At 38.7% G+C, this 24,944-nt stretch overlaps 3 protein-coding genes across 5 annotated transcripts in view; 1 reads left to right on the top strand and 2 right to left on the bottom strand.

The window, feature by feature from the left end:
- Nucleotides 1-1,673, bottom strand: part of LOC128702421 (protein arginine N-methyltransferase 9) — a 53,723-nt gene extending 52,050 nt beyond the window's left edge. The window contains exon 1 of one of the 2 annotated variants that reach the window (XM_070102097.1): nucleotides 1,330-1,673. In XM_070102097.1, coding sequence (XP_069958198.1) covers nucleotides 1,330-1,391 — 62 coding nt within the window. In that variant the 5' untranslated portion in view covers nucleotides 1,392-1,673. Of the gene's footprint in view, nucleotides 1-1,019; nucleotides 1,057-1,329 lie in introns of those variants that run through there. The other variant, XM_070102098.1, reaches the window with a different exon arrangement.
- A 4,476-nt stretch (nucleotides 1,674-6,149) lies between these two features.
- ATPsyngamma (ATP synthase, gamma subunit) lies at nucleotides 6,150-19,565 on the top strand. Its single transcript, XM_053796498.2, has 6 exons — nucleotides 6,150-6,286; nucleotides 9,014-9,200; nucleotides 10,134-10,315; nucleotides 12,287-12,430; nucleotides 18,192-18,412; nucleotides 18,982-19,565. Exons 1-6 carry the CDS (start codon nucleotides 6,252-6,254, stop codon nucleotides 19,080-19,082), a joined length of 870 nt encoding a protein of 289 aa, XP_053652473.1. The 5' UTR covers nucleotides 6,150-6,251; the 3' UTR covers nucleotides 19,083-19,565.
- Nucleotides 19,566-23,573: 4,008 nt separating this feature from the next.
- Nucleotides 23,574-24,944, bottom strand: part of LOC128702311 (uncharacterized) — a 29,339-nt gene continuing 27,968 nt past the window's right edge. For both annotated transcript variants that reach the window (XM_053796497.2, XM_070102096.1), the window contains exon 8: nucleotides 23,574-24,458. In XM_053796497.2, coding sequence (XP_053652472.1) covers nucleotides 24,140-24,458 — 319 coding nt within the window. In that variant the 3' untranslated portion in view covers nucleotides 23,574-24,139. The remainder of the gene's footprint in view (nucleotides 24,459-24,944) is intronic.

Raw genomic sequence — 24,944 nt, 5'->3', positions numbered from 1 at the left:
ATCTTTTGACTACCGCCCACAGGATGGGTATGGGGTGCATAATAAACATATTAAACTAAAACTAACTGTAAATCACACATTGTATAATTGTATATTCTGCAAAGAAATAAAAATTTAATATAATTTAATACAGGATGAAATGTCACAAACATTGTGGGTATACAACAAAGGTAAAATATAAATGCAAAATTTAATTTTGCTTTCCAGGGTTATACTGCAGAGTAATTCCATAATAACTAAGATGACAATTACTCTATTTCTGATTACTTACCCCACATGGTTAATAAGCCAATTTATCTTATTTTAATGTAGAAATGCTAGCCTGTAGAGGTAAGCTTGTAAGCTTATTTAGCCACAGGTACTTAAGTACAGTCATCATATATGGTGTAAATTACCTAGGATAACCCAAGAAAGTCAAAGTGACTTATTTCCATTGGGGTCCTTGATTCCATCAAGGTCCTGTAGTACCTGGGGAAGGGAAGGATGAGTTTAGTTCCTTGGATCAAAATCCCCTCACTGACATCAATGGAAATAAGTAACTTCAACCTTTTTTTTTTTTTTGGATTACCCTTGATAATCTACACATATGCTATCATAATTGATATAACTGTATTTATGTCTACCTGTACCTGAATAAACTTACTCCTCCAGAGGTTTAATAACCCAAAATATAAATAATAAAAATTAATTTCCATTGGGATTCTTGATGTCCCCCCGAAATGTGGATGAATCAAGATAATATAATTTATTTCAGCATGATACAATGTTTGTACAAAGGTTAATGACGATTAAGAAATCCTCGTAATATAGATTATTATTATAATCAAGGGGGAGCGCTAAACCCGGAGGATTATACAGCGCCTGGGGGGGGGATGTGGAAGGCATTCAGGCTTAATTCGGGGAACTGGAGTACAGATCCAATTCCCTAAATCAAGAGCCCCTCACCAACATCAAGGAACCTTCGTAATATAGAGAACATTCCGGGCAAATATAGACTAACTTAAGATTATGACACTGACATTTAGTGGTTTTTATGTATACAAAGTCAGCATGCTAGACATTATTGCGTCCCTCTGGTCACTCTATATATGCTGCAACACACTCATTATTATTATTATAATCAAGGGGGAAGCGCTAAACCCGGAGGATTATACAGCGCCTGGGGGGGGGGATGTGGAAGGCATTCAGGCTTAATTCGGGGAACTGGAGCACTGATCCAATTCCCTAAATCAAGAGCCCCTCACCAACATCAAGGAACCTTCCTTGAGGGGTGCAACACACTCAAAATAACAGTTTATTTAAATATACAAGAGAAACTTCCATATTTACCTGTGAATCAGTATTATCCCCTGAGGCGCCCAGGAACCTCCTCTTCTCTTTAACTCTTTCATAAACTACTGTGACTTTAACCCAATATTCATTAATAATATATTTAATAAATGTTGCGAAATAAGTATATGATTTCAATGCAACGTTTTTTTTTACTAATTTTCTTAGTTAAATTCCCAAAATGTTTTCCAAGCCTTGTTGTATCTTTCAGTTATTTCAGGAAAGTTTATCATGAAAGTAGCAGTTGTAGACTTAATTAGTTTATAATTATAAATGGGGTTAATTTGTAGAATGTACTGCTAATATTAGTGTTAAGTAAATTAAAGTGTGACGGGGGTTCGTTTGTTTTAGTGAGCATTGTGGGTCACCCTGATCCAGTTCACTGCTTCATTCAGGGGTTTGTTTTGTATGAGTCGTTTTTAATGCTTCACAAATCCTACAAATGCTTCAGATGTTCTGAGTTTTCCCCTCAGGGAAGGTTCCTTGATGTTGGTGAGGGGCTCTTGATTTAGGGAATTGGATCTGTGCTCCAGTTCCCCGAATTAAGCCTGAATGCCTTCCACATCCCCCCCAGGCGCTGTATAATCCTCCAGGTTTAGCGCTTCCCCCTTGATTTTAATAATAATAATGTTCTGAGTTTTGATATTGTAATGATGTTCTTAATAAAATAACTAGATAACTACATTTGTTTCAGTCGCTGACCTGTTAAAGAGAGATATAACCCTTCATTTAATATACCCACACTCCAATAGGTTAACATTTTACTAAAAACTAAAAATCTTTGTCATTTTGTTTTTGCATTATAATAGGTAATTTACGTTATGTATGATAATTGTACGTGTGTACCTGTGCCTCATAAACTTACTTAACTTGTAAAGTAAAAGGACACAAGTGCAACTAATGTGACATTTTATTGCGGCAACGTTTCGCTCTCCAGGAGCTTTGTCAAGCTTGACAAAGCTCCTGGAGCGCGAGCTGTATAGCCCTTGTGGCTTAGCACTTTTGATTATAATAATAATCCTGGAGCGCGAAACGTTGCCACAATAAAATGTCACATTAGTTGCACATGTGTCCTTTTACTTTACATATTGTCGGTAATTCTACCAACATTATTACTTAACTTGTATAATGAACCTAAATACAAACTTACATAGACGTGCTCAAAACCACTCCTCATAACTAAGATTTATTAAGTCATTCTTACCTCTCCACTGCTTCTGCTGTCTACAGTAAGTTTATTTAGGTACAGTTACACATACATACAACCGTAAGCAGGCGATCTTAATACAGAATAAGCCGTATGGGAATAGAAATCCTTAGCTCAAGGTCTTTCACACTCTCTGTGCGTCGTCAGGAGCTATGCAATGTTGCAAGACAGCAACATATAGTAGAGGAAAAATTCTCTCTGAGACAAGACAGATGTGTAAAGAGTCATGCCATATCAACCCTGACATTGCACAGCTCCTGACGACGCACAGCGCGAAAGATCTTGAGCTAAGTGACTAACATCCCCACGTGGCTTGTTCTGCCTACTTTAAAATGTGTAAATTACCTAGAATAATCCTAAGAAAATCGAAGTAATTTATTTCCACTGGGGTCCTTGTCAGCTCTGTATTCGACTGAAAAAGACAGAAGAGCAAGTGAAACGTTTAATAATAATATAATAATAATATCTTTATTTCTACAAGTACATGTACAAGGTATACAGACCATAGCTGACATCAATGACATACTACTACATAGCAAGCCTCTTCTTACGCTGAGCATTTCGGGCAAATTAGGTCAGTTTTGTCCCAGGACGCGACCCACAACCAGTCGACTAACACCCAGATATCCATTTTATACTGATGGGTGAACATGGACAACGGGTGTCTTTAGGAAACACATCCTAATGTTTTCCAGCCGTATCGGGGATTCGATCTCCGGACCACAGACATTGTAAACCATTATTATAAGACAGGACTCGCCAGTTTATTCAGGTTGAGATAATGTAGATTTAGATAGGACATTGAAATCACTAGTTTGACAGTTTACCTGGAGAGGGTTCCGGGGATCAACGCCCCCGCGGCCCGGTCTGTGACCAGGCCTCATGGTGGATCAGGGCCTGATCAACCAGGCTGTTACTGCTTGCAGCACACAATCCAGCGTACGAACCACAGCCCGGCTGGTCAGGTACTGACTTTAGGTGCTTGTCCAGTGCCTGCTTGAAGACTGCCAGGGGTCTATCAGTAATCCCCCTTATGTATGCTGGTAGGCAGTTGAACAGTCTTGGGCCCCTAACACTTATTTTGTTGTCTCTTAACGTGACAACACAGTAATTTATTTAGGGACAGGTACACATAATCAATCAATCAATCAAGTTTATTCTCTATAAGGATTACAATGTGGGGTTTACAGATTTTGAATATTGTGTTGTTTAAGTACAATTATCATACACAGTACCCGAGAGAGGCTGCGGCAGGTGACAAACCCGCACTGCGAGTCTCTGAGAAAACTTCCCTTCACTCCTTCAGTTGCTGCCTTTCAACTTTACATAGCTCCTGATGACGCACTGCGAAGTGTGAAAGTACTTGAGCTAAAGATTTACACCCCCCGGGGCTTGTCTTGCACAGTAACTTATATGTAAATTACCTTGGATAGCCCAAAAAGGTCAGACAGTGACTTATTTCCAATGGTTGGTGAGTGGATCAAGTTTCTAGGTAGTCACTGTTAAATATAGGTTGGATAAGTATTACATGAATGTGGGTGGGTAAGTCGGACTTGCCTAGTATGGGCCAATAGGCCTACTGTAGTGTTCCTCCATTTTTATGTTCTTATGAGAGACAAGTAACCTAGTGTATGAATAATGGGTGAGTAAAGTGATTAATGAATGATGGATAAGTAGCGTTGTTCATGAGTTACATGGTTTCTGAACGAGGTAACTTGGTTCATGAGTGATGAATAAGTGAAGTGGTTAGTGAGTAATGAGTAACAGGATTTATAAGTGATGGGCAAGTATGAGTGAGAAACAATGTGGTTCATGAGTAACATGGTTCATGAGAGGTGAGCAACATGGTGTGTGCAAGATGGGTCAAAAACGTGGTTCATGAATGATGGGTAACTAGTCTATGAGTGACGAGTAAGTAGCCTGGTATATGAGCGATGAGTGAGTAACCTGGTATATGAGTGATGGGTGAGTGACCTGATATATGAGTGATGGGTAAGTAACCTGGTATATGAGTGACGGGAAAGTAACCTGGTATATGAGTGATGGGTAAGTAACCTGGTACATGAGTGACAGGTAAGTAACCTGGTATATGAGTGATGGGTGAGTAACCTGGTATATGAGTGATGGGCGAGTGACCTGCTATATGAGTGATGGGTAAGTAACCTGGTATATGAGCGACGGGAAAGTAACCTGGTATATGAGTGATGGGTGAGTAACCTGGTATATGAGTGATGGGTAAGTAACCTGGTATATGAGTGACGGGAAAGTAACCTGGTATATGAGTAATGGGTGAGTAACCTGGTATATGAGTGATGGGTGAGTAACCTGGTATGTGAGTGATGGGTGAGTAACCTGGTATATGAGTGATGGGCGAGTAACCTGGTATATGAGTGATGAATGAGTAACCTGATGAGTTATGTGTGAGTAGCCTGGTGTAAAATGATGGGGGAGTAACCTGGTGTAAAGTGATGGGTAAGTAACCTGCTATAAGAATGATGGGTAACCTGGTATATGAATGACAGGTAACCTTTTATATGCATGATGGGTGAATAACCTTGGTATATGCATGATGGATGAATAACCTTGGTATATGCATGATGGATGAATAACCTTTGTATATGCATGAATAACCTTGGTATATACATGATGGATGAATAACCTTGGTATATACATGATGGGTGAATAACCTTGGTATATGCATGATTTATGAATAACCTTGGTATATACATGATGGGTGAATAACCTTGGTATATACATGATGGGTGAATAACCTTGGTATATACATGATGGATGAATAACCTTGGTATATGCATGATGGATGAATAACCTTGGTATATACATGATGGATGAATAACCTTGGTATATGCATGATGGGTGAATAACCTTGGTATATACATGATGGGTGAATAACCTTGGTATATGCATGATGGATGAATAACCTTGGTATATGAGTGATGGGTGAATAACCTTGGTATATACATGATGGATGAATAACCTTGGTATATGCATGATGGGTGAATAACCTTGGTATATGCATGATTTATGAATAACCTTGGTATATACATGATGGGTGAATAACCTTGGTATATACATGATGGGTGAATAACCTTGGTATATACATGATGGGTGAATAACCTTGGTATATACATGGGTGAATAACCTTGGTATATACATGATGGATGAATAACCTTGGTATATGCATGATGGATGAATAACCTTGGTATATACATGATGGATGAATAACCTTGGTATATACATGATGGGTGAATAACCTTGGTATATACATGATAGGTGAATAACCTTGGTATATACATGATGGATGAATAACCTTGGTATATGCATGATGGATGAATAACCTTGGTATATGAGTGATGGGTGAATAACCTTGGTATATGCATGATGGATGAATAACCTTGGTATATGCATGATGGATGAATAACCTTGGTATATACATGATGGGTGAATAACCTTGGTATATACATGATAGGTGAATAACCTTGGTATATACATGATGGGTGAATAACCTTGGTATATGCATGATGGATGAATAACCTTGGTATATGAGTGATGGGTGAATAACCTTGGTATATGCATGATGGATGAATAACCTGGGTGTATGAGTGATGGGTGAGGAGGAAGGTTCAGTAGCAGTGTGAGTGAAGCAGTGAATCCCTCCCTCCTGGTGTCCTGCCAGACGGTCGTCTACTCTGCCGAAATGTTTCGCCGGGCCACCATTCTTGTCCCTTACAAGTAAGACAATCTCTCTCATTGACAACATGAAGGCTCAGGGAGGGCAGGAAACCCTGGTTCTTCCAGCCATAATGTTGGTGGACCGGTCCGGCGAGTGTGGTACAGGAATTATGGTGGAAATATGAGGGATGCCCAATCCGGCTACAGCATCAGCTGATGTATTATTATTATTATTATTATTATCACAGGGAAGAGCTAAACCCGTAGGGTTATACAACGCATGTGGGGGGGATGGAAGGTATTCAGGCTCAATTCAGGGAATGGAGCACAGATCCAATTCCCTAGATCAAGAGCCCCTCACCCTCAGCTGATGTAGACTGTTTACGGGAGATTAAAATTTACAGCTCGTTCACAACCCTCACGGGTGTCTTGATGATTTTCAGTGGCTCTTGCTCCAAGGAACTGGATCAGCCTTCTGAATTGAGCCTGATTGCCTCCCATTCATCCAGGTGTTATACAACTCAATGGAAAATAAGTCTTGCAACTTCCCTTTGAGTTAATCTAGCTTACCTTGAAGTAGTTTTCAATATAGGAATTAAGGTACCCTAAAATCAAACATTTAAATCGAATCTCCACTTAATGGATCAAATCTTATAGCCTCCCATTCCTAGGTGCTGTATGATGTACGGGGTTAGCGCTTCCACCTAAAATTCAAGATCATAGACCCTTGTGGGTTTATTTAGTTTTGATTGTAATATAACCCTTCAAGGGGATTTCTTTGATGCTGCTGAAGCACTTCTGATGCCAAGAAACCCCTCAAGGAAGGTTCCTTGATGCTGTGAGGGGCTCTTGATCTAGGGAATTGGATCTGTGCTCCAGAATTAACTCTGAATTAACCCTGAATTAACTCTGAATACCTTCTACATCAACCCCTTCACAGGCGCTATAATTCTACGGTTTAGCGCTTTCCCCTTAATTATAATAATGATGCAAAGAGTTTGACCTGCCCTACCTCTCCTTGGATTGAACCTGATTGCCTCCAGTTTCCCCAGGAACTGTGACCCAAGTGGGATTAGCACACCTATATGAAAAAATGTATATCCTCTTTATTCATTTTTCCATTTATACATTTGTCATTTTTTTTAACACATTGGCCGTTTCCCACCAAGGCAGGGTGGCCCAAAAAAAGAAAAACTTTCATCATTCACTCCATCACTGTCTTGCCAGAGGCATGCTTACACTACATTAACACCCCTTCAGAGTGCAGACACTGTACTTACCATCTCCAGGAATCAAATCTGGCCTGCAGGTTTCCCTGAATCCCTTCATAAATGTTACCTTGCTTACGACAGCACGTAAAGTCCTAAAAACCATTTGTCTTCATTCGTTCCTATCTAACACGCTCGTGCATGCTTGCTGGAAGTCCAAGCCCCTTGCACACAAAACCTCTTTCACCCCCTCCTTAAGTCATATTCTATTTAATTCAACATCTGAAGAGAATAAGCAAATTCAGTGCCTTCAGTCTATAGTAATAACTACACATTATTAGTATAGGCATACAGTGGTGATAATTGGAGAAAGGAACATGAGAGAGCAGGAGGGGAAGAGGAAGCAGGGAGCTATGGGGAGAGTGAAGAGGAAATGGAGAGGGGACTGAGGGAAATTAAGGGAGGGGATGGAGAGAGAGGGGAGGGAGGGAGATTGGAGAAGAGGAGGGAGAGGGGAGGGAGGGGGATTGGAGAAGAGGAGGGAGAGGGGAGGGAGGGAGATTGGAGAAGAGGAGAGAGAGGGGAGGGAGGGAGATTGGAGAAGAGGAGGGAGAGGGGAGGGAGGGAGATTGGGGAAAAAATGGGGAGAGAGGTAGATAGCGAGGAAAAAGAAAAGATTGCATTTAATTACATATTCACAGTAGAAGTACTATACGTTATATAAAGTACTACTGAACTCTGTGGGTTATTCAGCTTAAGGAATGATGGAGGCACAATCTTTAGTTTGCTAATTAAGTCATTGCAACACATCTGGCAGGGTATATCTTCATATACTTTTGAGTTTCAAGAGTTCATGGCCAGGCTCATCTGGCCTGGTCAACCAGGCTGTTGCTGCTGGTAGCCTGCTGTCCTACATGTCCATCACAGCCTGGCTGTCTGGCACCTGGTGAGGATAAATGTCAAACTTAAGGGTTTTGACGGGAAGAATCCAGGCATCCATTTTTAAATGGGTGAGTGGTACCCCCATATCACCAGAGGTATGTACTATATAGGTTTAGGAATCCCCAGGTTTTGTTGTGAGGCAATTACAGATGAAAGAATAAAGTTTGTCCAGTATTCTTCAGGCAGTAACCAGATGTGAAATGTTTATTTTTGTAGGGTATGGAGTGCATTTTTATACAAGAGTGTTCATGTTCTTGTGGCTTTTTGATCAAACGACTAATTAACTGAAATAATTTACTCTGCATTAAACTTAACTGTAAACTACAGTAAATGAGTGATGATTTTAAACTAGAACTTCGGAAAAGTAAGTAACTGTTGCTTAATCGTATTACAGATAGTACAGGTGAGGAGCTGAAAAATTGGAGATTAAGGCTAATAATATCAGTGTTAAATTTAAATACTTTATATCTTTTAGCCATTTGAATTCCTGTGTTGAATTTTAGTTAAAACTTTCAGGCTCAGTGTAACTGCTAAACTTAATTGGGAATGACTAGGTGGGTCGAGTGCTTTCTGCAAACTTTTTTTAAGAATGTTGGATAGCATTAATATATGTATTATACGTATTTTTTTGGTACAGTGGGCAACAGCAGGTGCGTAGTATGGCCACCTTGAAGGCCATTGCTATGCGCCTGAAGTCTGTTAAGAACATCCAGAAGATTACACAGTCTATGAAGATGGTGTCAGCAGCTAAATATGCTCGAGCTGACAGAGAGTTGAAGCCTGCTCGGCCTTATGGTGCTGGAACCACTGCATTCTATGAGAAGGTAATTGATTGCTTTAGTTGAATTACCAGACAAAAAAAGCTGGAAAATAAACAAACATAAAGAATGTATGCTTACACCTTTTGCTCCTGTTCATCTAGTAGTAAGTAGGTATCTGGGTGTTACCCAACTTTTGTGGGTCATCCAGTGGAAGAGAATCCAAGGACCCCAATGGAAATAAGTCATTGACTTTCTTTGGGTTAAAACCCTCCTGATTAATAGGGCGAAAGCAATCATTTTATATATACCATAGGCGCCTTTTCCTAAAAAGTCTCTCTTGCAGTTCTGAAAATTCTGTTTTTCTCATTTTGGGAATTTTGTCTAAGAATAGCCTCTAATTAAAAATTTTGAATAGCAACTCCCCTGTTCGACAAACACTATAAAAGGAATTTATCTAATAGGAAGACTTCAAATGGTAAGTCTCTTTTAGGACCTTTGTCTCTGGTGGGGAAAAATTCACCAAAGGTAAAAATCTGGAATGGTAAAACACACTCCTTATGTTTGGGACATTGTGAAAAGAAATAGTACTCGAATGTCTTGGAATTATTGCCTGACTCAAATGCTAGGTCATCTTTACTTTAGAATGTGTATTTGTAATCTTGCACATTTATTGCAAGGTCTTTCTTAACATGCTGTACTTTACAAATTATCATAAATTCATATTGCAGCAATTTTAAAATAGTGGACCCCCGGCTTATGATCAGCTCCCAACTCGAACAATTATGTAAGTGTATTTTTGTAAGTCCTTTTGTAAGTGTATTTTTGGGGGTCTGAAACAGATTAATCTAATTTACAATATTCCTTATGGGAGCAAATTCTTTCGGTAATGGCCCCCAAACAGCCTCCTGGAACGAATTAATATCGTAAGCCGGGGGTCCACTGTACTGTATTTTCCATCTACGTACTTACATATATTTTTAATATATTGTATAATAGGCAGAGGTAAAGGGTGAGGAGGAGAAGCCCAACAAGTTAATTGTGGCTTGTACCAGTGACCGAGGCTTGTGTGGTGCAATTCACTCTAACATTTGCAAGCACATTAAGGCAGAGTTGGCACAAGATGCTTCAAAGGCTGCCATCATATGTATTGGTGACAAGTCTCGGGCCCAGCTTTCTAGGTAAGTAACTGAGGCATAGTGGACCTTGTGTTTTGGGGTCACTGCACAGTAAAATTATTGTTTGGTAAAAGTGACTTTGTATTATGATTTATTAAATTGAAACATTATTAATTTTTTAGTATTTTGATTAGTAAATATTAAAAATACTACTATATATGTTGTGAATTTTATAAAGTTTTAAGAATTGTTAGCACTCTTGTTAAGCAATATGGTTTGATTTCTAGAGCATGGCAGGATTGCAGAAATTTAGCTATACATAGTTGGAGTTGTAGCCACCAACAATCCCGAGAGTATTCATCTTTGCATTTCTTTAGTTGTGGTAGGTATAGCAGATTTACTGAAGGGTATGTTTACAAAATATCTAGAATTTAATGTAGTTGATAAGTTTACAATACAGATAGGTAGGGCATGTTGTTTACTAGTTAATATCCTACCTAAAAATATGATGTAGTATCAGTCATACATTGTAAAAGATATATTAAATCCTAACCCCTCAAGGGAGGTTCCTTGATGCTGGTGAATGGCTCTTGATCTAGGGAATTGGATCTGTGCTCTGATTCCCAGAATTGAGCCTGATTGCCTTCCACCCCCCCCCCCCCACGTGCTGTATAATCCTACAGGTTTAGCGCTCCCCCATGATTGTAATAATTATAATAATTAAATCCTAGGTATGTCAATTATGCCACTATATGCATATACAAATGGGCTCAGTGTTACCCGCTAAACTAACGTTTTTGTGTTCTTATAGGAATTTAATTAATTTTTTCATTGGGATGTTTTTGATCCTTCAGTATTATGTCTAGCATTATAGTCTCCAAGAAAAATGGTATGTAGGTTCACAATGTAAATCAAGTAAAGAAATTGCTTAGCTAGAGCATAAATGTTTAAAGATGATTATCAAGAAGATATGTTGCGTACCTTTATACGTATATGCTTCTAAACTGTTGTATTCTGAGCACCTCTGCAAAAACAGTGATTATGTGTGAGTGTGGTGAAAGTGTTGAATGATGATGAAAGCATTTTCTTTTTGGGGATTTTCTTTCTTTTTTGGGTCCCCCTGCCTCGGTGGGAGACGGCCGACTTGTTGAAAAAAAAAAAAAATCAAGAAGTTGCCTGCACGTACTTTTAACACCAAGATATTGCATATTTTCTCAGCTTTGCAGGCTGAGTGCATGTAGCAAAGTCTTTCTAACATATATTACACAACAATTATTTCATCTAGTGTTATATGTGGCATATCTAGGCAACCCTAGAGGAGGTTCTCCATCTTGTAGTCTATGCTTGCAAACATTAAATCAGTATTCTTGGTTGCAATAATGTGATGCAAGTCAGGCAATCACTTCTTCGTGGAAGTAATGTATCATAAATAATTTGTAACCTATCCACCATAGTCATTGATCAGTCTCTCTCTTGTTAGATGGTAAGGCTGTTATTTTGCAACTTTTTTTTTTAACAAGTCGGCCGTCTTCCACCGAGGCAGGGTGACCCAGAAAAGAAAGAAAAAATCCTCAAAAAGAAAATACTTTCACCTCACTCACACATAATCACTGTTATTGCAGAGGTGCTCAGAACACAACAGTTTAGAAGCATATACATATAAAGATACACAACATATCCCTCCAAACTGCTAATATCCTGAACCCCACCATTTAGATTGCAGGCATTGTACTTCCCATTTCCAGGACTCAAGTCCGGCTATATAAAAATAACCGGTTTCCCTGAATCGTTTCAACTATAGTGTGCAAATATTTAAGAGCAAACAACATAGTTTGCATATTTGACATACCAGCATTGAGAAAGTAGAAATTAATAAAACTATTTTCAATCAAAATATGTTTGTATGTATTGTAGTTTAAATGGCGTATTGTATTTTTAATGAATATAAATTATGAATTTTTATAAATAGCCTTTTGAAAATTCTTATTTCAGAAATATATAGGATGGTTTATTATAAATATTTTGCTTTTACAGGTTATACGCTAAAAATATTATTGCTCAGGTTGGAGAGGTTGGACGTAAACCTTCCACATTCGAAGATGCCGCTAGAATTGCTACACTCATCCTAAACTTGGGCTATGATTTTGGTTCTGGTACACTTGTCTACAACAGATTCAGGTAAGTGCAGCATTTATCTTTAAAACAGCCCACCAGAAAACTTAGTGCTCATCATTAAGGTAATGCCTACCCTGGTAGAGTTGTTGATGAGACACAGTTTTGCTGGCCTGGCAGCTTGAAGTGGGATGTCTCGGGATGCTCTAAGGCTACTGGCTGCATCCTAGGTCCATTCTAGGCTGGAGTGGTGAATGGATTTATGTCTGTGGTCCTGAGTGCTGAGTTTGTTGGACATTTTTGGCTATTGGTGAATTAATATGGGCAGGAGTAAGTCACTGACACAAGACTCTTTCACAGATCAGTGGATTACATAATGAAGAAAATAGTAGAAACATCTACGTGTGCATCTCCAGTGAGGACCTAGTTGCATTGGCTCCTTGAGAAAGTGTTGATGGCATGGTTCACACCAAAAGCATGTCCACAGAAACCTAGGAAAGCTTCCCCCATTAACAGCTGAAATAATGTACCTAGAATTGCTCTGGGATCATTTGTCTGAATCTTACACAGTGTGATGCAAGGTTTTTTGCAAGACAGTGGTCCTAGCCTCACTGCGAAATCTGTTCATTGGCTTTGTACTCGTGAGGTACCCTTCTTTGATGACTGGCCAGGAAATTGACCAGATTTAAATTCCAGTGAGAACTTCCAGACTATGATTGAGATCTACTAGGGTAAGGGCATCAACCCATTCTCACAGCTTTAAGATGCCATCCACAAGTCATAATCAAGTCTAAATGACTTCCATTCTTTCCAGGCGCTGTATAACCTCTATGGGTTTAGCCTTTCTCCAAGAAATTCCACAAGACGTGGAGGAATTTACACCATGAAACCTTGAAGAATGTGTGTAAAATTACTTCCTAGATGGTTGAAGGATGTTCTAAAGCTCAAGAGATGACCTATTTGTTGTAGTTTTAGGGAAAGGTCAACACTTTAATGATGAGCTCTGCTTATATGTACACTGTACTTGTACCTTGATGTGGCATTGTCTGGTACTGTAGTCATCTCCAAATGTTTTGACTGCCTTCATGCTACAGCTTTAAAGGAAAACTTGAAGTATGTTAAATTCTGTAGTTTTACCTTTTGGAGTTTCCTATAAAGTGAAAGTTGCCATTTACATGTCCAATGAGAAGGGAAGAGAGTGCAAGAAAGAGAAAACTGTTTCCTCTCAAAAGCACATTAGGAACAGGAAAAGATATGCCCTTACAAATGTACAGTAGTTTAACTATTAATGGAAAAGGCTATGTGAAGGAGAAAATGTATGAGCCTTTGTGGTAAATGTGGATGATAAAATCTTCTAAGCCATTTTTTTTTCTCTTGCAAACTGCTGATTAAAAACAACTTGTTCAAAAATTACTTTTATTAAAGAATCTATGTAATACAGTGGACCCCCGCTTAACGATTACCTCCTAATGCGACCAATTATGTAAGTGTATTTATGTAAGTGCGTTTGTACGTAGTAGGTTGGTAGACAGCAACCACCCAGGGAGGTACTACCGTCCTGCCAAGTGAGTGTAAAACGAAGCCTGTGATTGTTTTACATGATGGTAGGATTGCTGATGTCTTTTGTCTGTCTCATAAATATGCAAGATTACAGGCATGTCTTGCTACTTCTACTTACACTTAGGTCACACTACACATACATGTACACATTTATTTATACACACTCATCTGAGTTTTCTTTGATTTTATCTTAATAGTTCTTGGTCTTATTAATTTTCCTTTTATATCCATGGGGAAGTGGAATAAGAATCTTTCCTCCGTAAGCCATGCGTGTTGTAAAAGTCAACTAAAATGCCGGGAACAATGGGCTAGTAACCCCTTTTCCTGTAAAGATTACTAAAAAGAATAAGAAGAAGAAAATTGTCAAAGTGGGAAGTCTGAATGTGCGTGGATGTTGTGCAGATGATAAGAAAGAGATGATTGTGGATGTTATGAATGAGAAGAAGCTGGATGTCCTGGCTTTAAGTGAAACAAAGCTGAAGGGGGTGGGAGAGTTTCAGTGGAGAGGAATAAATGGGATTAGGTCAGGGGTTTCAAATAGAGTTAGAGCTAAAGAAGGAGTAGCAATAATGTTGAAGGATAAGCTATGGCAGGAAAAGAGGGACTATAAATGTATTAATTCAAGGATTATGTGGAGTAAAATAAAGATTGGATGTGAAAAGTGGGTTATAATAAGCGTGTATGCACCTGGAGAAGAGAGAAGTGTAGAGGAGAGAGAGAGATTTTGGGAAATGTTGAGTGAATGCGTGGGGAGTTTTGAATCAAGTGTGAGAGTAATGGTGGTTGGGGATTTCAATGCTAAAGTGGGTAAAAATGTTATGGAGGGAGTAGTAGGTAAATTTGGGGTGCCAGGGGTAAATGTAAATGGGGAGCCTTTAATTGAGCTATGTGTAGAAAGAAATTTGGTAATAAGTAATACATATTTTATGAAAAAGAGGATAAATAAATATACAAGGTATGATGTAGCACGTAATGAAAGTAGTTTATTAGATTATGTATTGGTGGATAAAAGGTTGATGGGTAGGCTCCAGGATGTACATGTTTATAGAGGGGCAACTGATATATCAGATCATTATTTAGTTGTAGCTACAGTTAGAGTAAGAGGTAGATGGGAAAAGAGGAAGGTGGCAACAACAAGTAAGAGGGAGGTGAAAGTGTATAAACTAAGGGAGGAGGAAGTTCGGGTGAGATATAAGCGACTATTGGCAGAAAGGTGGGATAGTGCAAAGATGAGTAATGGGGGGGTTGAAGAGGGTTGGAATAGTTTTAAAAATGCAGTATTAGAATGTGGGGCAGAAGTTTGTGGTTATAGGAGGGTGGGTGCAGGAGGAAAGAGGAGTGATTGGTGGAATGATGAAGTAAAGGGTGTGATAAAAGAGAAAAAGGTAGCTTATGAGAGGTTTTTACAAAGCAGAAGTGTTATAAGAAGAACAGAATATTTTTTTTTTTTTATTATCACACCGGCCGATTCCCACCAAGGCAGGGTGGCCCGAAAAAGAAAAACTTTCACCATCATTCACTCCATCACTGTCTTGCCAGAAGGGTGCTTTACACTACAGTTTTTAAACTGCAACATTAACACCCCTCCTTCAGAGTGCAGGCACTGTACTTCCCATCTCCAGGACTCAAGTCCGGCCTGCCGGTTTCCCTGAATCCCTTCATAAATGTTACTTTGCTCACACTCCAACAGCACGTCAAGTATTAAAAACCATTTGTCTCCATTCACTCCTATCAAACACGCTCACGCATGCCTGCTGGAAGTCCAAGCCCCTCGCACACAAAACCTCCTTTACCCCCTCCCTCCAACAGAATATATGAAGAGTAAAAGAAAGGTAAAGAGAGTGGTGAGAGAGTGCAAAAGGAGAGCAGATGATAGAGTGGGAGAGGCACTGTCAAGAAATTTTAATGAAAATAAGAAAAAATTTTGGAGTGAGTTAAACAAGTTAAGAAAGCCAAGGGAAAATATGGATTTGTCAGTTAAAAACAGAGTAGGGGAGTTAGTAGATGGGGAGATGGAGGTATTAGGTAGATGGCGAGAATATTTTGAGGAACTTTTAAATGTTAAGGAAGAAACAGAGGCAGTAATTTCATGCACTGGTCAGGGAGGTATACCATCTTTTAGGAGTGAAGAAGAGCAGAATGTAAGTGTGGGGGAGGTACGTGAGGCATTACGTAAAATGAAAGGGGGTAAAGCAGCTGGTACTGATGGGATCATGACAGAAATGTTAAAAGCAGGGGGGGATATAGTGTTGGAGTGGTTGGTACTTTTGTTTAATAAATGTATGAAAGAGGGGAAGGTACCTAGGGATTGGCGGAGAGCATGTATAGTCCCTTTATATAAAGGGAAAGGGGACAAAAGAGACTGTAAAAATTATAGAGGAATAAGCTTACTGAGTATACCAGGAAAAGTGTACGGTAGGGTTATAATTGAAAGAATTAGAGGTAAGACAGAATGTAGGATTGCGGATGAGCAAGGAGGTTTCAGAGTGGGTAGGGGATGTGTAGATCAAGTGTTTACATTGAAGCATATATGTGAACAGTATTTAGATAAAGGTAGGGAAGTTTTTATTGCATTTATGGATTTAGAAAAGGCATATGATAGAGTGGATAGAGGAGCAATGTGGCAGATGTTGCAAGTATATGGAATAGGTGGTAAGTTATTAAATGCTGTAAAGAGTTTTTATGAAGATAGTGAGGCTCAGGTTAGGGTGTGTAGAAGAGAGGGAGACTATTTCCCGGTAAAAGTAGGTCTTAGACAGGGATGTGTAATGTCACCATGGTTGTTTAATATATTTATAGATGGGGTTGTTAAGGAAGTAAATGCTAGGGTGTTTGGGAGAGGGGTGGGATTAAATTATGGGGAATCAAATTCAAAATGGGAATTGACACAGTTACTTTTTGCTGATGATACTGTGCTTATGGGAGATTCTAAAGAAAAATTGCAAAGGTTAGTGGATGAGTTTGGGAATGTGTGTAAAGGTAGAAAGTTGAAAGTGAACATAGAAAAGAGTAAGGTGATGAGGGTGTCAAATGATTTAGATAAAGAAAAATTGGATATCAAATTGGGGAGGAGGAGTATGGAAGAAGTGAATGTTTTCAGATACTTGGGAGTTGACGTGTCGGCGGATGGATTTATGAAGGATGAGGTTAATCATAGAATTGATGAGGGAAAAAAGGTGAGTGGTGCGTTGAGGTATATGTGGAGTCAAAAAACGTTATCTATGGAGGCAAAGAAGGGAATGTATGAAAGTATAGTAGTACCAACACTCTTATATGGGTGTGAAGCTTGGGTGGTAAATGCAGCAGCGAGGAGACGGTTGGAGGCAGTGGAGATGTCCTGTTTAAGGGCAATGTGTGGTGTAAATATTATGCAGAAAATTCGGAGTGTGGAAATTAGGAGAAGGTGTGGAGTTAATAAAAGTATTAGTCAGAGGGCAGAAGAGGGGTTGTTGAGGTGGTTTGGTCATTTAGAGAGAATGGATCAAAGTAGAATGACATGGAAAGCATATAAATCTATAGGGGAAGGAAGGCGGGGTAGGGGTCGTCCTCGAAAGGGTTGGAGAGAGGGGGTAAAGGAGGTTTTGTGGGTAAGGGGCTTGGACTTCCAGCAAGCGTACGTGAGCGTGTTAGATAGGAGTGAATGGAGACGAATGGTACTTGGGACCTGACGATCTGTTGGAGTGTGAGCAGGGTAATATTTAGTGAAGGGATTCAGGGAAACCGGTTATTTTCATATAGTCGGACTTGAGTCCTGGAAATGGGAAGTACACTGCCTGCACTTTAAAGGAGGGGTTTGGGATATTGGCAGTTTGGAGGGATATGTTGTGTATCTTTATATGTGTATGCTTCTAGACTGTTGTATTCTGAGCACCTCTGCAAAAACAGTGATAATGTGCGAGTGTGGTGAAAGTGTTGAATGATGATGAAAGTATTTTCTTTTTGGGGATTTTCTTTCTTTTTTGGGTCACCCTGCCTCGGTGGGAGACGGCCGACTTGTTGAAAAAAAAAAAAAAAAAAAAGTTTGTACATGTATGTTTGGGGGTCTGAAATGCACTAATCTACTTCACAATATTCTTTATGGGAACAAATTCGGTCAGTACTGGCACCTGAACATACTTCTGGAATGAAAAAATATCGTTAACTGGGGGTCCACTGTATTTGTCATAAACCTGTAAAATGGAAAGTTATCTAAAGTTTTTTGAAAGTGCATTTGTTTAATTTAAAGTTCAATTTCTAGATAATGATCCTTAAATATGTTTGCCAACAGGACTGTGGTATCGTATGATACAAAAGAGCTGCCTTTTTATTCTGCCACAGCCATTGCAAATGCAGAAAAGATCTCTCTGTATGACTCGCTTGATGCTGATGTAATTCAGTCTTACATGGAATACTCCCTGGCTTCTCTCATTTTCTACGTATTGAAGGAAGGTGCATGCTCAGAACAATCCTCAAGAATGACTGCCATGGACAGTGCCAGTAAGAATGCAGGTGAGTTGCATTGATATGATTAAGGAAAAGTGTGTAATATTTAATTTAAAAAATTGGGTAAACATTTATTTGAGAGCATGAACTAGTGTAGAAACCCCTTTATGGTTTTCCTATGTGCTGATGTCCATCCAGCCTTCACATAACTAATTTTTTTAGTTTGTTTTTACTTGTTTACTCCTTTTCTTGCATTTAATTTTATTTTATAATAGATTAATTTCCTATTGGTAAAATTCTAGATACCAGATCTCTAAAGCTGTCATCACTATTATCCCATTTCTTGCTTTCACTTGGTAAAACCCACGATGAGAATAAAAATATAGAAAAGGAGGGTTAAAGATAGTTACGCGTGTCATTTCATAATGCAGTACTATGTAATGTAACACAGTAATAATACTGCAGGAACTGGTGCCCTCCTACTATGTTTCACTCCCGATTAATCAAACTGGTGGTAGAGGTTGCTATACTACAAATGCACAGTAGCATTGTGATTGTAGTGCCATTGTACACATAATATCCACAGCAATATTTTTGGTATATATTAATAAATATAATTGAACATTGTGTTTCAGGAGAGATGATTGACAAGCTGACTTTGACATACAACCGCACTCGCCAAGCAGTCATCACTGGAGAGCTGATTGAGATCATCTCTGGTGCAGCTGCTGTTTAAGTGATGGGTCTCTGTCTGCCTCCTGTAAATTCTGATTTTTCAAGAGGGACTGTATGCACATTCAAGTATAATGTGGTGTTGTAGAAATGCCCCCTGACAAAACATTTAAATATTGAGGCATATGCTGTACCTGTACACACTTCAGTTAGGGATTCCTTATCGATGTTAAAACTTGCTACCATTCAACTACATTCTATCTTAATGTTTAGTATATAACTAGCAATATGCTTAGAAATTGTTACATTCTGTACCAACAAGACAGTAATATTTAAAGTTGTGGTGTAGGTGTTGGGTTTCCTGGAAGCAAGTCTCAGCCCAAATAAGAGTGGAATTAATTTTTATTCTTGCTCTACCCTGGCTTCAGTGTAACCTTGCACATAACCCACAGCTTCTGTAGAGAACTGCACCTGGAAATTTGTAATGTTGTCTAGATAGATGACTGAAAATAATTTTTGGTGTAATAAAACAAATACTGAAGTAAAATTTTTTTTACCCCCAATCTTGAAAAAAAGAAATATTGGAATGTTGAGAAAAAGGGTTTAACCAAGCTTGTAAGATACCTCTTTCATAAACTCAGACTCCCAACTTGCTGATGTCCTCTTGTTTTCTCAGAAATACTATCGCTCCCTTCCATTGAATATGTTGACTCCTTCTGGACACTTCTACTCCAACTTTCCACAGGTGGACACCTTCGTTAATCTTCTCTAGTAATTTGTGGACGAGAAATTTTGTGATCCCCAGTAGATTTAGTGATTCCCAATGAATATGGGAAATGATGGGGTTATTGTGTTCCTGACACTGGTTTCCTTATTCTGGTGGCAAGGTCCCCCTTGAGGGAGGTTCCTTGATGCTGGTGAGGGGTTCTTGATCTAGGGAATTGGATCTGTGTTCCAGTTCCCTGAATTGAGCATGAATACCTTCCATTCCCCTCCCCCCACATGTGCTATATAATCCTATGGGTTTAGCACTTCCCCATGATTATAATAATAATGGTGGCAAGGTTTGACCCCAGATACTGAGGGTCTTACAGTGGTGGTTTTTTTGTGCTCCTTTCTCTGATGCTTGGTTACCTTACAATAGGTGGTGAGAATTATGCCTGACTCATATACGTATACACATTATTATTAGTTATAATAAAAAAGCAGCACTAAACGTACTAGGATCATACGGCACTGCTATACACAGATATAGCCTCTGTATATATTATGTCTAGTTTACTTTAATCCCTATTTTAAGAATTTAAGCATTCTTGGCTGCTGGTGTGCATTTGACAAAATGTAAATAAAACTTGTTTACCTGGAGAGAGTTCCGGGGGTCAACGCCCCCACGGCCCAGTTTGTGACCAGGCCGCCTGGTGGATCAGAGCCTGATCAACCAGGTTGTTACTGCTGGCTGCACGCAAACCAACGTACGAGCCACAGCCCAGCTGGTCAGGTACCGACTTTAGGTGCTTGTCCAGTGCCAGCTTGAAGACTGCCAGGGGTCTGTTGGTAATCCCCCTTATGTACGCTGGGAGGCAGTTGAACGGTCTCGGGCCCCTGACACTTATTGTATGGTCTCTTTAACGTGCTAGTGACACCCCTGCTTTTCATTGGGGGAATGTTGCATCATCTGCCAAGTCTTTTGCTTTCGTAGTGAGTGATTTTCGTGTGCAAGTTCGGTACTAGTCCCTCCAGGATTTTCCAGGTGTATATAATCGTGTATCTCTCCCGCCTGCATTCCAGGGAATACAGGTTCAGGAACCTCAAGCGCTCCCAGTAATTGAGGTGTTTTATCTCCATTATGCGCGCCATGAAGGTCCTCTGTACATTTTCTAGGTCAGCAATTTCACCTGCCTTGAAAGGTGCTGTTAGTGTGCAGCAATATTCCAGCCTAGATAGAACAAGTGACCTGAAGAGTGTCATCATGGGCTTGGCATCCCTAGTTTTGAAGGTTCTCATTATCCATCCTGTCATTTTTCTAGCAGATGCGATTGATACAATGTTATGGTCCTTGAAGGTGAGATCCTCCGACATGATCACTCCCAGGTCTTTGACGTTGGTGTTTCGCTCTATTTTGTGGCCAGAATTTGTTTTGTACTCTGATGAAGATTTAATTTCCTCGTGTTTACCATATCTGAGTAATTGAAATTTCTCATCGTTGAACTTCATATTGTTTTCTGCAGCCCACTGAAAGATTTGGTTGATGTCCGCCTGGAGCCTTGCAGTGTCTGCAATGGAAGACACTGTCATGCAGATTCGGGTGTCTGCAAAGGAAGACATGGTGCTGCGGCTGACATCCTTGTCTATGTCAGATATGAGGATGAGGAACAAGATGGGAGCGAGTACTGTGCCTTGTGGAACAGCTTTTCACCGTAGCTGCCTCGGACTTTACTCTGTTGACTACTACTCTCTGTGTTGTAGTTGATAGGTTTTCAACTAAACCAAGTCAACCAATATGTGAAAGCTCAAGCATGGTACTAATGCTGTATTGTTAAAAACAATTTAATTAAGATTTTATTTTGATATAATACATAACTTTCTGGCAGTTTTATTAACAAACAAACACCAGTAAACAGTACAGTACTGAAAAATGACATAGGAATATTTTATTCACAAAAATGCTTTAAACCCACACAGGTTACAAAGCGCAGTATAGTAATGGAAGGTGTTTACATGCACATACTCAAACTGTCGAGCCCAGAACCGGTAAGCCAGTGATCGCTGTGGCCACGTCATGCCACTGGCTGCCAAATTTTTTGCAAGTGCCCTTCAACTGTTTTGTCATGGCTTGCCATAAGGTTGACAACACTGAACGGGTCGCCTTGTGGCAAAGACTAGTTGAAGGTGATTTTCTCTGGATGAATAACCCAACAATAATTACATACACAGTATATACTACATGCATACATACATATGAATAGAGAGTATCAGTGATAGGATGGTAAATCACTACAAAGGTTTGTGATATACTTAAGCTACAAAGAAATAGATCATGCTATCTTAATACACTTATTGAACTTTGCTATTTTTTGGATACAATACCCTTACTACTACAAGTTTAATGGATTAAATTGTTTAGCACTTCTTTTTGATTATAATAATGGATTCATTTTATAATCAAATTCTGGAATTATTTTAAATACAGTATTTATATGATGTATGGAAACATGTGGTAATACTTATGACTATAGTTTTATTCGTTCACAGTGGCCCTGTAACAAGTGGTCAGTTTTGTACATTCATATTCAGTCCACAATCTTAATTATCATTAACACACAAAAGTTTATAAATAATATGAGTAAATAAAATGAAAGTTATACTTTGTACATGCTTACCATAATAATAATGCAAATGGAAGCCATCTGATTCAGTAATGCCATAAGAGATTTAAAAAACATAAATGAGGAATTGTTCTTCGAGAGTTACCTGTGGTCCAGTGTTTTTAAGTGTAAAATTTTTTTTCAGCAGTAGATACAAACTGGTTCATATTCCTGCTAATTTACCAGGTTTGTTTGCACCAAATGGAGGGTGAAACATGGAAATTTACAAGGAATTACATTACATTTGCATTAATAGATCATATGTGCAAATAAAAATATATACTGTACCAAAGTTTTAGTAAATAAAACCACTCAGGTTTAGAAGTTAAATCTAATTTGGAACCTTTGCAGGCTGACTAGAGTATGTAAGTTAAATGTCTATACACTTTGGTTTTATGAGATAAAATAAGGAAGTATACTGACTGGTCATACATGACTAGATGAGTAAAAATTATTATAATCAAAAGAAGCGCTAAACCGAGACGAGTAAAAAGCTTAATTTTGGCAACAGTACATACAAAATTGAAATACACTGCATTTTGTAAATATCTCTGGTAATACCAATTAATACACAAATAACACACAGGAGAGAGGAGTTAACGACGATGTTTCAGTGTGACTGTAAATGGTCAAAGTTGGATTGAAACGTTGTCATTAGCTCCTCTCTATGTGCAGGTTATCTGTGTATTGTTCCAGTCATGGTATTGTGCCTTTTTGTTCTTCAATAATAATTAACCTTTTATCTTTAATATGAAATACAGTGCTAAAGTATTTTATATTATGTAAGATATTTGTCAGAAGCATACTAGTCAAAGTTTGAAACTGCTACTCTTGATTTAGATAGGTAAGATCTCAGCTGAGGCAACATAAGGTTCTATACATGACGTGACCCTTGTAGGTTTAGCACTTCTTTTTTATTAATAATAATAATATACATGATGAGGTGTGTATCTTTGTGTATAGATACAGGTATATACGTATTCTTGACTGCAGGTGAACAGGTGATAAGCAGCCTTAATAACCACTGTGTAGGCAAGAGACCTGAAAGTAAATAACTCAACCAACTTCACTAACTGCCACTAAAGTATATACACTATATTAACTTACAGACAAATGTAAGCAATGTAAGGCACTGAAAACTCATATTTTTTCTTTATACAATCTATATACAAAGAAAGTGATTTTTTTGCATTAAGTTAGCTTTAAAGAATTCCAAAACTTAACTTATTAATTAACATGATGTTCATCATATAAAATATTTTTTATACAGAACTAATAATCAGTGTTAACTTTATTAGTGACTAGTAGAATACATGTATTCAATAATGAAGCTCTTTTAGCCTCCATCTCCATTCAGTGGGTACACAGGTGCCAATATATTATTTTGACACCAGAGAATTTTTAGAGAGGCTACAAAAACAGGCCACTTTGAAAACAATTCCTATGATTGTAGCCTACTTGTTGAACTTCTTGATATCAAGAGAGATTTAAAGTTCAGAAATTGTAGTGAAGGCAATTATCTGAGCATATCTTTCTTCAACCAGTAGATTTTTAAGTTTATATCATTCAATTCTGGATTTATAATACTTGAACCTCCTGATGAGTCAACATAACAATTTATACCCAACAGAGGAGGTCATCATAGTGATTTGGTTAAGGATCAAGTGGTCATTCAAGGAAATGTAGCTACCCTCTCCTTCCATGAATTAATCCCAATTACCTGATTTATCACTTTCCATAAATACAAAATTAATAATCAATACTGGTAATCGGAAAGCGTAGTCTCTGGCTGCCAGAAGGAGTCCCTCAAGTAGTCATGTGAGAGGGAGGTGCTGAGGGGTTGAGGCATGTAGGGGTACTCTAAACCCTCAAGGCTATGCGCCGATGAGTAGATGGCCAAGGTGGAGGAGTGACTGCTGGTGGCAACAGACTGTGGGGAGTAGATACGGTGCTGGAGACGTAAGTTGGGAGGTACATTGGTGACGTTATAAGGTGGAGGGTCGTAGTTCGGGTAAATGGTGTCCACTGGCACAGCAAGTGTGTTGACCAGGTGTCTGATGTAACGGATAGCTAACCTGATGAAGCAAGAACTGTTTGCATATAAGGAAGTACAGAGGCATATACAAATATAAATTTAAAAATACTTCCCTAGTTTTCATAAAAAAATCACTAAGAAATTAAGCAACAGAAATTGATGTCAGTAATAATAATAATAAATATATTTCTTTTCTGCAGTATGTAGGTAATGTAGTTTACATGTAATACAATATTGTTAGGCACAAAAGAAAGCCAATAACATGCAGTGCATTTTGGGCAGACTAATCATAATGCTGAAAAACTACTAAAGACCTAGAAATGGGTTAGTAAGAAGGAGTTTTTAAATGTACAGTAGTACCTGTATTAGGAGGAATGTTCTATTTTTACTCAATTAATATCAATAAGCAGTACTTCAGCCAATCCTGGCATGCATGATACACAGCTGAGATTCTACTCTCAAGGGACCACTCAAGAAGGCTCTTTGATGCTAGTGAGAAGCTCTTGATTCAAGGTATTGGACCTGA

This window comes from Cherax quadricarinatus, chromosome 80, assembly GCF_038502225.1.
Source record: "Cherax quadricarinatus isolate ZL_2023a chromosome 80, ASM3850222v1, whole genome shotgun sequence".
NCBI lineage: Eukaryota > Metazoa > Arthropoda > Malacostraca > Decapoda > Parastacidae > Cherax > Cherax quadricarinatus.
Note: the sequence above shows the minus strand (reverse complement) of the source record. Positions and strands in the feature narration are given on the sequence as shown.

Coding starts and splice junctions, on each gene's coding strand:
- ATPsyngamma (XM_053796498.2), top strand. CDS start 6,252: ATGTTTCGCCGGGCCACCATTCTTGTCCCTTACAA. Junction 10,316..12,286: donor TCTCGGGCCCAGCTTTCTAG/GTAAGTAACTGA, acceptor TTGCTTTTACAG/GTTATACGCTAAAAATATTA. Junction 18,413..18,981: donor CAGTGCCAGTAAGAATGCAG/GTGAGTTGCATT, acceptor ATTGTGTTTCAG/GAGAGATGATTGACAAGCTG.